The sequence below is a fragment of the Equus asinus genome, chromosome 14 (genome assembly GCF_041296235.1).
Source record: "Equus asinus isolate D_3611 breed Donkey chromosome 14, EquAss-T2T_v2, whole genome shotgun sequence".
NCBI classification, from domain to species: Eukaryota; Metazoa; Chordata; class Mammalia; order Perissodactyla; family Equidae; genus Equus; species Equus asinus.
The window spans coordinates 4,284,606-4,299,427 of record NC_091803.1 but is presented as its reverse complement, the minus strand read 5'-3'; the positions used below and the strand labels follow the sequence as shown (position 1 = coordinate 4,299,427).

The 14,822-nt window shown below is 59.6% G+C and overlaps 1 protein-coding gene across 1 annotated transcript in view; it reads left to right on the top strand.

Annotated features, from left to right (window-relative positions):
* FBXL18 (F-box and leucine rich repeat protein 18) overlaps positions 1-7,234 on the top strand; it is a 42,509-nt gene extending 35,275 nt beyond the window's left edge. The window contains exon 5 of the mRNA XM_044746639.2: positions 2,451-7,234. Within this exon, the coding sequence (XP_044602574.1) occupies positions 2,451-2,607 (157 nt within the window). The 3' untranslated portion in view covers positions 2,608-7,234. The remainder of the gene's footprint in view (positions 1-2,450) is intronic.
* The last annotated feature ends 7,588 nt before the right edge of the window (positions 7,235-14,822 follow it).

Here is a 14,822-nt window from a genome sequence, read left to right as displayed (position 1 = left end):
TGAGCACAGCTCCTGGACGCCCAGGCCCCACCTTGGGCACTGGCCAATGCCCGGCTGTGCCAGTGTTGCTGCCCAGGACGGTGCAGGCCGCCACGAGGGCAGAGCTGGGCCTGGGGAGGGCGCCGCACTCGGAGCCTGGAGGAACCTGCTGACCTCGCGGGCCTGCCTGTCCCCTGGGTGACCCCAGGCCAGAGGCCACAGCCTCGGGTCTTCACATTCGTGATCCGACCAGCCCTGGTCAGGGGAGTGTCCCAGGGGCTCCCTGTCCTGTTGTCACTCACAAGCCCAGCCTGGCTTCCAAACGTGGGTAACTGGGATGGGTTTTATTATGTTTCACTGCATCTGTTTTCTTAAGTCTCAAACTCTCATATTGGAATCATACAAAAGAACATCCTAACACGTAAGGAAGTCATGCAGCGGAATGTGCTAGAGCGCACGACCCGTTCATGGCCTGCCCGCTCAGAGCGCGCCTCCGCCTGTGGTGCCTGCCCTCGCGGAGGGAGCCCCGGCCCTGCTGTTGGAAGGGAACGCTATCTTTCTCTGTGTTGGCCATCTTCCTGCTTTCTTGTCCCTGACTCCAGGCTTCGCTGTCGGGGAGGCCCACCTCACTGCGGGACGGGACGTCTGCGGCTGTCCCAGCTGGTGGGGATGGCAGGCTGCGGCCGAGCTAGTGTGCACAGGTCCTTGAGGACCAGGAGGGCTTTACAGAGAGACACCTGGGTATGCTCCTGGAGCTCCATCCGAGTCCCGGTTAATCCAGGTGTGCACTGGGGAGAAAGCCTTACGAAGGAAGTGTGGTTTACCTCTGCTGGTGCCACCTCCACCCCTGCCCGGGGACCTGCTGTGTGTGTCTCCCGAGTGCCCTGCCTTCCCAGCCACCTGGACAGCTGCAGCTGCCCAGAGCCGCCCAGGGCAGCGTGGAGGGAGCAGACGAGCCCCGCGCTGCATTCCTGGCTTTTGGGGAGAGATTAATCCGCCTTCAGCATCTTGACAGCAGCTTGTTAAGAGCCCGGGGTGACGCAGGCCTCAGGGAGGGAGGGAGGCGGGCGACCAGCCTTTGCACGCACATCCCACGTCCGAGGATATTTTGTTTCAAGTTGAGTCAGTCGCCCAGCGGGTTTGCAGGCAGGGACTTGCCTGTGAGGCTCACGGTCACAGACACTGCCGCCCGCGAGCAGAGGCTGGCGCACAGAACCGGGAGGCCTGTCCTTGGCATCTTTATTGCCAAAACATCAAGTTTTACGAGTGCCTTTCTGGCATTTACTTTACATGTGTCGTAAATCCAGCACTGCATCTGCCGGGGGCCGCTCACAGAGGCCAGACTGCAGTTTCCTTGTTCCTTTCACGGGCACACGGCTGGGGGCCTCGTTTGAGTTTTGCCAAAAGCCTGGGTTCCAGGTCGTCTGGGCATCTTCCTGCCTCTCACCCTCGACACCCTCGGGACGCCAGTTTCTTCCGTGACCAGAGTCGCTCTGGGGTCTGGACGTCTTCTGTCTCCTCCATGGGGACCGCGGTGACCCCCTTTGCCTCTAGCTCCTGGGCTGGCACTTGGTGTGGTCTCTTGGCTGTCACACAGGGTGAGAGGGGCCCCACTCTGCTCCTGACCGTCTGGGGGACCACGGCCAGGGCATCGCCTTCCCGAGCCTGGCTTCCCCAGGTGGGCAGGGGGATGGTCCCCATGTGGGCCAGCCGTGGGGCCGGGAGACGTAGTGTGAGGTGACGTCTGGACGCTTAGCGCAGTCCCCAGCCCTGGTGGGCGCTCCGTGGAAATTACACACTCTCCCTCCTTATCTTCCCCACAGAGGGGAGCCCATCCCCTGTGGGTGGGGAGGGGGAGGTGTTCAGACAGCCACGTGTCACCCGTTCACACCAAGGCTGGTGGGGATCAGCGCTGGTTTGCCCTCCTGGTGGGGTCGCTGCCTCGCCTGACTTGGGAGTTTATCCCCCCGAGGGGGGCCTGTGGGCATGTGGGTTTGGTTGCCTGTCCCTTCTCTTCCCCCCTGAGGTTGTCGTCCTGGCTGTGGGCCTGGGGCGGCCACAGGCACCAGATCCACAGCTCCCTGGGCATCACCTGCCTCCAGGGACCCCCTGCTGCCCAGGAATGCAGCGACCTGCTCCGACAGGCCCTCTCGGCTCCTCCCTGAGCGGGGTGCTCCTGCTCTGGAGCAGGCTGCCTCCCTCAGCCTCCAGCCCTCTGCCTGGCATGGACGGAAGTGCGGCAGCCCCTGTAGGTTCCTCTGCCCCACCCACTCCCCCGGCCCCTGCTTGTGCCCCAGCGTGAGGGCCCTCAGGGCTCATTTGGGCATCAGCAGAGGCCACAGGGAAATGCGCCCAGCCCGGGTCTGGGGAGGCGCCCTGGAGCCTGTGCGGGTGCACCTCGTGGCCGCCTCCTGCAGGCAGCCTCTCCTCCGCGCCTCCGTGGGCTCTGCTGACGGCTGCCTCTGTTTCAGTTTCCAGGCCGAGCGGCCCGCGCTGAATGTCGTCATCTTCCCTCTGCTCCACGAGGGCCTGACCGATGTCATCCGTGACGTCCCCATGGTGCACCTGGACGAGATCACCTTATTTAAAAGCAGAGTGGCCGAGGAGCCGCCAAACCTGTGGTGGTGACAGGCACGGCCCAGCACCGGGCGAAGCTGCTTCTGCTGGCCGAGCCGCCCTGGCCGCGCCCGTCGCCTCCGTGAGTCTCCATGGCCGAGGAAGCACGACCGCCCCGTACTGCGCTCCTTGGCCACCACTGCTGTTCGCCGCCTGCCCGGCCCCTGGGGACCCTGTGGTGGGTCACAAGAGGAAGGAAGGCGCTCTCCCTGGCCGTCTTGCACACCCGCCTGTCCCCCGGGGCCTTGCGATGCCTCCTCCCGCTTTCCTGTGTGAGGACTTGTTGCTTGGTGAACTCTGGGTTGAGATGGTGTGCAGAGGACCAGGCGGGCAAGCTGGCGGTCAGGGCGACCTGTGGGCCTGGCCGTGGCTGTTCGGGAACTGAGACACCCATCTCTGGAGCCCTGACTCCTTGGGAGCCCTGACCAGGTCCCCAGAGCCCAGCGTGGGCCCACTGCTGCCCCCCTCACTTCAACCCCCGAGTGTCCCTTTGCTCTTGTGCTCCTGGTCACCTGCCACCAGGCTCCGTGCAGGGGTGTGCTGGGGCCCGGTGCTGGGGGTGACTGTGAAGGGGGGTGGACATGCCTGCCCTGTGAGATGTCCACACTGACGTCTGTGACAGCGAGGCCCATGACCACGTCTGAGTGCCCACCCCGCCCAACCCCCCCCCGACCCCGGGGCCAGCTGTGCACGTGACGCAGCGACGAGCTCGCAGGCCTTATGGCTGCAGACTTGGGGCTCTCATTCCCAATAAGGCGTGTTTTAACCTAATGACGTCTCCCGTATGTTTCCAGCCAGGTGATGTCAGACAAGTTCAGGCCACTGGGGGCAAGGATTGCTGGGGGCCCGGGCAGGGTCTGCCATGTGGCGGACGGCGGTCGCCGCATACAGTGGAGATCTGGATTTCTGGGGAGGCACAGACATACCTGGGTTCATTAGAGAAACTTGAAGTATTAAAACCCAGAAAGGATGTTTAGGGCCAGAGTCGTGATCAGGTTACCTGTTCAAGATAGCTTTATTTAGCACTTTAAAAAAGTTCCACGCAGCTATTCCAAAAATGGGGAAGGCCCAGAGTGCAGGGCCTCACCCTGGTGTCTCTGCTTGCTTAACCGTGAGGTCTCCCCAGCACCGTCATCCCGTCAGCGGGTGGGCTTCTGAGGGGCCACCGTTGGGGCCTCTCCACCTGGTCGCTCTCGGTGATGCTCCTGGAGACTTCCAGGGAATGCTGGGCACCCTTGGGGCCACTGCCAGCCAGGGCGCCTCAGTCTCCACAGAGGCTGCCTCCCCAGGCCCTGGGCCTGTCTCCCGCAAACTCCCTCTCCCTCTGGGCGGGGGGTGCGGAGCCCACCAGGCCCTGCTCACCCTGCTGGTGCCCATCCTGCCTGCCGTCTGTCCCATGGCCCCCAGCCCGGCCATCTTCCTGCTCTCTTTCCACAGGGACGGGCACCCCATTCCTTGTAGCATGTCCTACAGTTTACCTGCCATTGAGAGGCCGGATCCCTGGTCCCTGGGCTTTCACTCACCTGCCCTTCCCTGGTTCTCGAGGGCAGCCGGGTCTGCAGCCCGCTCCCCACTGGGCCAGGGGGTCTGGGAGGCCTTCTGACGGTGGCTGCAGGAACTGAGGCCTCCAGGGGCTCTGGCCGAATCTTCCAGACGGACATGCAATGTGTCTGCGGCTCTGGCTGTGCCGTCGTCTCCCCTGACTGAGCGGACGCCGCGTGTGTGGGTGGAGCAGGCCTGAGCGCTCCTCCCCTCGCCCCGCTTTCCTTGCCGCGGCTGGTCAGTTGTCTCTGCGGCACAGCTGCCCGCCCCCTGCCCCGCACTGAGGCTGGCGGCTCTTTGCCTCCTGGCTGGAGTGGCTGGTCTGCGGGCTGCCTCCCGTGAAAGCCCAGCGGCCTGAGGCCACAGCCTGGGGCCCGTCTCTTCCTGGCCTCACAGGCCACGGGACAGGCTGCCCTGGACCCGGAGAGGTGGGACTAAGGTCCCCATTAGGGCCACACGGCTGTAGACAAGGGTCTGAGAGGCGATGGGAGCACCCCCCCCCCCACGTTTCGGTGCATTTCTTTCAGATGGCGCCTAGAGACCGCCAGGCAAGGGTGGTCTGGGGACGGACTGCTCCTTGTTGTCAAAGCAAGGGTGTGGCTGGCCACAGCCTGACAGGCAGGGGGACGCGGCCCAGGAGAGAGGCAGGTGGCCTGGCCGATGCCAGGACCCGCACGAGCCCGGCCGGCCCACCCCGGGGGCCCTGGGTAGCTCTGGTGCCCTTGTCCTTTCATCCAGAGCCCTCTGGGCTCAGGCCAGAGAATGACCTTCCCACCGGGACTTTATCCACGGGCTGCGGTGTGTCTTCACGCCCTCACGGGGTGCCCTGTGCCCCTGAGTGAGCGGTTTTAACCAGAGTATCATTTCTGCCAACACACCGGGCCAGGAGGGGCTGTTCAAAAGAGGTGGGGAGCTCGAACTGCCTTGGAAAGCAGCCCCCAGCAGCAGACTTTGTATTCTTAGCGTCCCCTGCAACCATCCTTTTACTTAGAGCGAGAATTTCTGCTGCTTCCACACCCGAGACAGGATTCACCAGATGTTAATAATGTGCTTATTCTCGCTAAGTGCTATTTTGGCACCAGTGTTAATTGCAATTTATATTCTGCAGCATTTTACGCTGGGAAAAGAACCCACCCTAATGGTCCCCGATTGGCAGAAGTGGGCTTTTAAGCGGCGGACCATATGCTGGCTGCTGAGAGGGCCTGGTCAGCACCGTGCCTGCGTGTGTGTGTCTCTGCCGTGCACGTGTGTGTGTGCATGTGCATGGGGTGTGTGTGTCTGTCTGTGTGTGTGCACTTGTGTGTGTGTCTGTGTGCTCATCCCTGTGTGTCTGATCAGGCGTCTGTTTGTGCATGCATACACATATGTGTGCATGGTGTGTGTGAGAGAGCCTGGGGGCGGGGGGAACGGGGAAGGAGAGTGTCCGGGCGTTTGTCCCTTTGTTAAAGAGAAGCCCCCTGGCCTCCCAGGGCTGCCCTCCCACCCGGGTCCCAGCCCCCGGGGGTTCACTTCTCCCCGGCCCTGTGGCCTGGTCTGCCCCGGGGGCTCTGGCTTTGTTGCCATACCACCAAGCAACCTGGGTGGCCGGGTCCCAAGGTGCTCCCCAGGGGAGATGTCTTGAGCCTGAGGAAGGCCACGGCCCCGGGCTCCCTTCTCTGCTCTAGGTGGCTTTTCTCATTTTCACGTGCAAGCGTTTTTATTTGCAAGCTCCAAGCCCAAGGAGGCTGGGCTGGGAACGCGTCGCTCTTTCATACAACGAGGGCTGGATTTTATCCTTGGCTGTTAGCTGCCCTTCCAATGGTCGGAGGAGACACAGGCCAGAGGGTCCCTTCTCCAGGGCCTTTGGCAGGAATGCGCTCTCTGCTCGGGTAGGGACTGACGTGCCGGCCCCCTCGGGCAGCTCTGCAGGGCTCGCTGTGGAGGCGACGCTCCCTTAATCACCCCCTGTGCCGGGACCCAGAGCTGCAGGCCGCTCGGCCCAGGGGACGAAGCTTGGCAGAGGCCTGGGCTGGGAAAGCTAGGCTGCGGGAGCTGAGGGATCCGGGTCTCTGTTGGCCCACAAGGGTCTAAAACCAGTGCACCAGCTTCGACTGTGCCAGTGGTCCCCCTGCGTCTGAGCCACGAAGGCGGGGACCCCATGGCCCTGGCCCCCGCCTGCAGGAGGGGCCCTGCCCCGTGGGCCCCGCACACCCTCCCGCTCCTCGCCCTCATCACTGCTCCTTCAGGACTGGACGACTGCTGAGGCCTTGTAAGGGAGGCTGATAAGAGACCTTAGTGGATGAGGAGGATGGGGAAGTGTGGCCGGTGGCCATGGGCTCCAGTGAAACCTGAGGTGAGGGAGACGTGGATGCCAGCGCCCGTGGTCCAGTCGCCTCCGCCCGAGTCCCCTCCGCCTTTGACAGGACACAGCTGGGGTTGTGCGGGAGGGGCTCAGCCCTCGTAACGGTCAGTGGTCTCGTCTGTGCTGGGGGCGCGGGATTCTAACGAGAAGTGTCTGAGGTCCCCTGGGGATAAGGAACGGATGCCCACAGAAATGTAGAAACTGCAGGTCCGACAGCCCCCCACCATCATCTAGCTGACTTGAAGGCTCTTTCACACACACCAGTGTCCCGGGGCCAGGGCACTGCTGCGCCCCGCTCCAGGCCAGCCAGCCTCGGGGATTGGGGGGTCTGCTTGTCGGCTACGTCCATCACGGAGCTGAGGCCGGGGCCTAGAGTGAAGTGGCCGCTCCGCCACACCTGCCAGGGCCTGACTTCCCGTGGAACCCTGACAGGGCCTGGGCGGCACATGGCACTCGCCCTGCAGCTCTCGGGGGCGTTTCCAGCCCTGCACCGGGCACCCCTCCGAGCACTGCCGTCCGAGGGCAGCTCCGGCCCGAGCAGTTGGGCGCAGCATGTTTTTAGGGGGGTCTCACAGTATGCGGTGACCAGGTGCTAAATGACTGAACACGCGTCACCTGCCTCTGGACGATGGGCTCCCTCGTCTGCCTGGTGAGGCCCGCTCCAGAATTTTGTGTTCAAACTACATTTTAAGTGGATATTTTAATGTAAATTCGTGGCATGTGAAAAGTTTCCAATAAAGTGGACTTGATTTAGAACACCAGGCAGCTGTGTGGTCCTTCCGGTAGGGGCGCTCCCCGACCTTTGCCCTGTGGCCCCCTCCCCCCAGCCCCAGAGGGCGGGCCCAGGCGCGTGGCACTCCTGTCACCCACTGCTGTTCAGATGTTGAGGACAGATGCTGTGCTTGGCCAGGTCAGTGTGCCTGGATGGAGCCGTGAGACCCAGAGGGTGGTCCTGATGCTGCCTGGGGCCATCAGGAGGTGACTTCTCCAGTGACCTGTGCAGGCTGGCAGGGGGGTGACCGGGCTGGGGCCGGGGGGCAGGCGCACGGGGACGCCAGTGGGGCCTGAAGCCGCTCTCTGCACGAGGGTCTGTGTGGCCTCATGGCAGCTCGGGCAGTGACAGTGCCCGGAGACTCTGGCTGGCAGCTTGCATCAGCATCGTCACTGTCCGTGGGGCCGTGGGGACCTAGTCCTTTTTGTTTTTAATACATACCCGTATATATATCTAATTGTGGTAAAATACACATGACAAAATTTACCAACTTGACTATTTCTGAGGGTGCAGTTCAGGGCGTTCACACTGTTGTGCCCTTTCCCCAGCACCCATCTCCAGATCGCTCCCTGTCATCCTGGGCTGACGCTCTGCACTGTTCAGCACTAACTCCCATCCCCCTCCCCCGCCCTGCAGCCTCCGTCCTCCGTTCCATCTCTAAGAATTGGACTCCGGGAACCGTGTATCCACAGAGTCCTACAGGATTTGTCCTTCTGTCACTCACTTATTTGCAGCATCAGTTTTAGGCAGAAACGTCCTTCCCCAGACCTGGGCTCCGGGAAGGGGCTCTGGCCACAGCGTGGAGGGGGATGGAAGGTGGTGATGGGGGTGGGGGGACCAGGGCAGGCCGGCAGGTGTCTGGGGAGGCGTGGGAACCTGAGCTGGGAGGGGTCCTGGCTTGTTCCTTGAGGTGGGAGTGGCCTGGAGTGAAATGACGACGAGGGGAGCAGGAGGTGCCGGCCTTCCTGACCGTGTCTAGGCCAGCCATCCAAGCTCTGCATGCGCCCACGCGACTCCCCACAATGGCTCCCTTCTGGCCTGGAGCCGGGGAGAAAGCGGAGGAGACTGTACTCGAGGGGTCAGCAGTGACCTTCCTAGGAGGGGCAGGGGGGACCGCATGCTGGAGCCAAACTAGACTGCGGGGGGAGACGTGATGCGAGGGCAGGTGCAGCGTCTACCTTGGACACGTGTGTGACTCGGTCGTAGGTGACAGGCAGGTGTGGCGGGAGCCGAGGCTGAGGAGCCACGGGGTGCGCCGCCTTTTGCTGGACGACAGCCCCCTCCAGCCCCATCGGGAGATGCTAGTGGCTTCCATGGAGCCGGTGATTGGATGGGGCACCACAGAATGGCTGGCCTCTGTTCCACGGTGTCTAGAGCGCCTGCTGGGGGCTGGAAGCTTCTGGAAGCATCTTCTCTCATTGTGGTGGGGGGCCCCTGCACACAGGGCTGTTGTCCACCGCAAGATGAGGCCCAGGCTTGTTGGCCTTGTTGGAGAGGAGGGTTGTGGTAGAGGCAGAAGGACCAGCCCCTACTGCCGAGTCCGGGAGGACTCACGTTTCCACGCACCTCCTGAGCGGACGCCCCCGTTTGGTGGGGAGCACCGTGCAGAGAGGGCCTTGGATGGTGAAGAGCTTGCCGTGGCTGCACTTGGAGTTGACCGAGTGTGCGCGGCAGCCTGGCCCAGGTCCACAGGCTGAGCCTCGAAAAGAATCCAAACCACCTCAAGGACAGCCATCCTTTCGGGGATGCGCAAGCCGGGAACACGGCGACTGGGGGCTCTGCTGTGGGACCCTCGGGAGTCACGACTGGAGGAGGGACGGCAAGAACCAGCAGCTCGCACAGCCAGGAGCGCTCACAACTAGAAGATACAACTGTGTACTGGGGGGGCTTTGGGGAGAGGAAGAAACACAAAAAGAAGATTGGCAACAGCTGTTAGCTCAGGTGCCAATCAAAAAAAAAAAAAGAACCAGCAACTTTGGGTGTCACCAGGAGCGCTGCACAGGATTTCTTGAAGGCCAGCGGTCACCTCTCCCGGTGGTGGCGGAAGGGGTCACAGGGCCCTGACCTTTCAGAGCAGGAGGGATCTGCCATGAGCTCCTGTGACCTTTGCTTGCAGGCGAGCGAGTGAGGCCCCAGGACTAGGGCACCTGCCCAGGGCCACACACCAATCGATGGGGGAGCGGAGGAGGGAGTCACCGTCCACACAGCCTGGGCCACAAGACAGCCGGGCTCACGGAGGGCGCTTCCCCTCCGACCTTCCCGTCACATCTGTGGCCGTGGCCGCGTGGAGAAGCGGCAAGGTGTGAGCGTTGCCTCTTGTCCCCCAGCTTCAGAGGCCGCACACAGCGACGTGATGGAAGTTATCCAGGACGGCTGAACATGGCCCTGTTTCGAAACTGGTGACGCTGATGCCAGTGACTGTGGCCGAGCCCTGCCCGGCAGTGTCCTCTGCACCGCTGAGCATCGCGGTTGTCACGGGGCCGCTGGCTCTGACGAGGAGTCCCAGGTGGAGGGTTCTGGGTGGGGCAGGATGGATGGCCGGGGCGAGGGGTGCAGCCCATTGGCAGCAGCTGCCTGGGCCACGGGGCTCCTGCGGGTGATGGCGCACCTTCCACGCTGGCTGCCAGCCCTGCTCGCCCTCGGGGTGGCCTCTGTGCACCGGGTCCCGTCTGTGTGCAGTGGGCGTCAAGCCCAGCGGGGGCAGAGAGCAGGGGGCGGCCCAGCATCACGGCCGTGCTTCCTGGGGTTGGCGGCCCCCAGACCTGCAGGGAGGGCCACCGCCCCACCCATGGGTGCTGGGCCCACACCCCGCTGCTGCCCTCCAAGACACACGCCATCAGTCACACTCACACTCGTACACACACTCACACAGTTTCACAGACACACACATTCATACCCTCACACACTCATTTACACCTCACACTAATATAACATGCACACGCGTCCACACACTAACCCAAAGAGACTGAATGATTTTACACACTAGTTAGTTAACACAACCAATTTGATTAAAGGTCGACTTTTCCACTGTGCCATGGGGCCAGCTCCCCCCCCCTTTTTTTTTTTGCTGAGGAAGACTGGCCCTGAGCTCACATCCGTGCCCATGTTCCTCTACTTTATATGTGGGACGCCTGCCACAGCATAACTTGACAAGCGGTGCCATGTCTGCACCCAGGATCCTAACCAGTGAGCCCCAGGCTGCTGAAGGGGAGCGCGTGAACTTAACCACTACAAGCTTTTCCCTTCTGTCCACCCCGGGAAGTCTGAGCGGCGCAGAGCCGCAGAACAAAGGGGAGGAGTCACCCACACTCTCTCCTGCGGGAGGACCTCTGCGGCTGTGCGGCTCTGTCCCTCCGCCCTCTGTCCCTCCGCCCTCTGTCTGTGCTCTTACAGCGTGTTCGGAGCCGTGAGCACGGAGTTGGGGCCTGCTCTCTGCTCTGCCCCGTGAGAGCCTCTCGGCCGCGTCCTTCCAGACTCGTCATTTTAACGATGTGGCTCAGCTGTCACATGCCTGCTGGTCCCCCGCTGCTGGACAATTAGTCTGTCTCTAATTCCTCGGTCTTCCAGGGAAGGCTGCTCCGAACGTCCTGGCACTCGAACGCTTTTCTATATTTAGACTTATTTCCTTAGGAGAGACTCGTCAGTGAAATTTCTGGGTCTAGGAGCGAATTTTTGAAGGCTGGGAGGAGACTTTGGGAGGCTGCAGAGCAGAGCTGTACTTTGGGGCCGGGCTCAGCCTGTCTGCACAGGACGAGCTGGCCGACGTCTCGGTCCCTGGCTTCGAACTCCCACCTCCTGAGCTCCCTGACTCCACATGCACCGGTTACCCAGCATGGAATGATCATTAAGGCGTATAGATAAGCAAATGCAGATATACTCAAATGAATACATTTCAGACGACGATGACGACGACGACGACGGGAGTCCTATCAGCTGGTGACTCCCCACACCCCCCACGTTTGCTTCTGTGTCCCAGGGGCAGCGACCCCCCAGCTGGCTGTTCCAGGATTGAGGAGCATGGTCTCAGGCAGAGCCCCCACTCCTCTCTCCTCCCTCTCACCTCGGGCCTGGGGCTTGGCAGCCTCACGCCAGGCCCTCCGCGGAGGTAGAATGTGGACCCCAAAGATGTCCACGCCCTCCTCCCCAGATCCCGGCTGCGTTGGGTTACATGGCAGAGGGGAGTGAAGCTTGCTCATCAGCGGGCTTTGCAATGGGGACATCGTCCTGGGGGGGCCCAGTGTCATCACAAGGGGCCTTGAAAGGAGGAGAGGGGGGCCAGAGATGGCAGCGTGTGAAGGACTCAGTCTGGCCCGACGTTGCTGGAGGATGGGACCACAAGCTGAGGAATGCGGGCAGCCTCCGGAAGCTGGAAAAGACAAGCAGAGGGATCCTCCCCTGCGGGGAGAACCCTCCAGAGGGAACACGGCCCTGACAGCACTCTGATCTCCCCCAGTGAGACTGTGTCAGGCTTCTGAGCTGCAGAACGGTAAGAAAATTCACTCGTGTTGTTTTAAGCTACTAAGTTTGGGGTAATTGACACCATATTAGCAACAGGAAGGAATCTACCATCAGAGGCTGCCCCCAGGGCCTCTCCCAGCCTCCCTGCGCTCAGAGCCGCTGGCAAGCGAGGGAGGAAAACAGACGAGTCAGAGTGACAGGAGGGGACCGCAGCCACCACCTCCTCCCTACGGAAGGGTTTCTGGGGACTTTCTCCCTTTTTTTTAAGTTCTCTCCTGTCTTTCCCAGATTTTCCACCACGGGCATGGATGAACTAGATTCTGAGATGTCAACAAGACGAAACACTCACACACAAGAACAAAGTGAATAGAAAGAATTCCGTTAAAAACGTGTTCTGGTGTGGAGCTCTTTGCAAGAATCGCTCAGACCTGGACTGAGGAAAACAGAACGTTGTTCACGGGAGGCTGATCCCAAGGGGATGTCGCCGGATGCTCGACGAGACACGGTGACCTGTTTGGTTAGAACAAAATCCTTATCAAGATGCATCTGTGTATATGCCAGCCATCAATGGAGGGTCTTGGGGGGCTGGACTTCCCAGCGTGAGGCGGGATCCAGGCTCCTGGGAGCCAGCGAGGGGCAAGGTTTGGGCAGTTCAGACCCCCCCTGGGGGTGGAGACGGGCCCCTTCCTTAAATTAGGATGGGCTGAGGAGCCCAGAGCCAGCGCGTGGGGGTCCAGGCATGCCGTCTGGGGCGTGGGGTGGGGAGCATTTCACAAGGCCTTGGTGGTCTTTGAGCAAAGTCTTCAAAGGCACAGCCAGGTTTGCCGCAGAGAGAAGCCACAAGCTTTGTGAGCCATTCCCTTGTTCTCCAGAATGACCCCCCCCCCAGGCTCGGCTTCCCCTCCGATGGCTGTGGCCCGCCCACCGGCTACCTCCTCCAGGCCCCTTGCACAGCGCAGCTCCAAGCCACAAAGCAGCGCCCCCTGCCTGGCAGGGAGGATGTGGAAGGCCTGCATCTCTTTTAACCTTTTCTTAAAAAAAAAAAAAAAAAATCAGTGCAGGGGCCGGCCTGGTGGCGCAGTTGTTAAGTTCGTACATTCCGCTTCTGCGGCCCAGGGTTTGCAGGTTCAGATCCCGGGTGCGAACATGGCACTACTTGGCACACCATGCTGTGGTAGGCATCCCACATATAAAGTGGAGGAAGATGGGCATGGATGATAGCTCAGGGCCAGTCTTCCTCAGCAAAAAAGAGGAAGATTGGCAGCAGATGTTAACTCAGGGCTAATCTTCCTCAAAAAAAAAAAAGAAAAAAATCAGTGCAGAAAATCACACAAAACAAACAGCTTGATGAGTTATCGTGAAGTATCGAGAAGCAGAGCTTTGCCACCCGCCCAAGAAGATCCAGCCACGCCCGCCTCCCTTGTCCCCTCCTGGAGTGTCCACTCTCACACCTGTCCCAGCCATCACTGCCTTGGTGCCTCGTCGACTGTCACCCAGAACCCCGCACGCAGCTCGGTCTTGTGCATTTTTGGTTTGCGCTTGTCCAGAGGTTGCCGTCCGTCCCTGTCTTTTCTGAACAGCTTATGTTTTGGGGAGCCTGGGCTGGCTGACCTGGAGGACTCCCAGGGTCTGGACCTTGCTGACCGCACGCACTGTGTTGCCTGCAAATCGGCCGCCGGATCCAGAGGTTTGATCAGACCCAGGTTCCATCCTTCATTCTATGGACATCTCGTTCCTCAGCTTTTCCCTGTTGGGTTAGCCTATTATTTCTTATCTATTTCTTATTTAGTTATCTATTGTGTTGGTAATTCTATTTTCAGCTTTTCAGTTAGTCTATTATTTGCCCCAACTCTTATTCATAGCCTTGGGCAGCTGCAAGGTTAAAACACTTGCTTGTAATTGTTCTTGGCAAATGCCCCCCCGGGAGAGGCTTTTAGCACTGGGTGAGCTCTGAGTTAAGTCAAATAAAGACAATTTTTCTCCAGTGGGATCTTCCTGGGAACCACAGGATGTGTCCAATAATGCCAGTTCTCGAGGATGAGTTTCGGAGGGCCCTCGGCTCTCTTCTGCACCTTCTGGGACTGGGAATGCGTGCTGTTCGTTTTCAAGGCCCTTGCTGAGCTGGAGAGGGGGACGTGGGAGAGGGCAGGTTAAAACCCCACACGGCTTGCTGTTCCTAGAGAGTCAGTTGTTTTTCTTTTTTCCTTTTTTTTTTTCTTGAGGAAGATTAGCCCTGAGCTAACATCTGCCAATCCTCCTCTTTTTTTTTGCTGAGGAAGACTGGCCCTGAGCTCACATCCATGCCCATCTTCCTCTACTATATATGTGGGATGCCTGCCACAGCATGGCTTGACAAGCGGTGCTATGTCCGCACCCTGGATCTGAACTGGTGAACCCCGGGCCGCCGAAGCGGAACGTGCACACTTAACCACTGTGCCACGGGGCTGGCCCTAGTTGTTTTTCTTGAATAAATATTTCCCCAGTTGCTGCAAGCCTCTAGTTAATTTCCACAATTCTGAAAAAGTCTATTCTGATCATTTTTGCCAGTTTTTGTTGTTGTTGTTGTTTTATGGAAGGGTGAATCTCCAAAGGTTCCTACTTGGCTATTTTTGCCCCCATCACCTCTTGAGTCAGTTTTGACAGCTGCATAATATTCCACTGGGTGGATGTATTATAAGTTATTTAACCCATCTCCTGTGGCTGGACATTTAGATGGTTTTCAGTCTTTTGTGATTACATACAATGCTGCAAATTAATAACTTGAATATCTGTCATTTTACGCATGTGCAAGTGTCTATAAAATAAATTCCTGGAAGTGGAATTGCTGGGTTGAAGTGAATATGCATTTGTAATTTTGAGAGATACTGCCCAAATTGTCTTCCTTGGGGTCGGTTGAACCAATTTACGCTCCTACTGACAGCGCACAAGGGTATCTATTCCCCACAGTCTTGCCAATAGAGGGTGTTGTCTGATTTTTGGGTTTTGCAATTCAGTGAAGGAAAAATAGTATCTCAGTGTAATTTTACTGGGCATTTATTTTCTGAGCAAAGTTGAGCATCTTTTTATATACTTTAAAGGCCCTTGGGGTTTTCCTTTTTCTCTTATTTCTTCTTA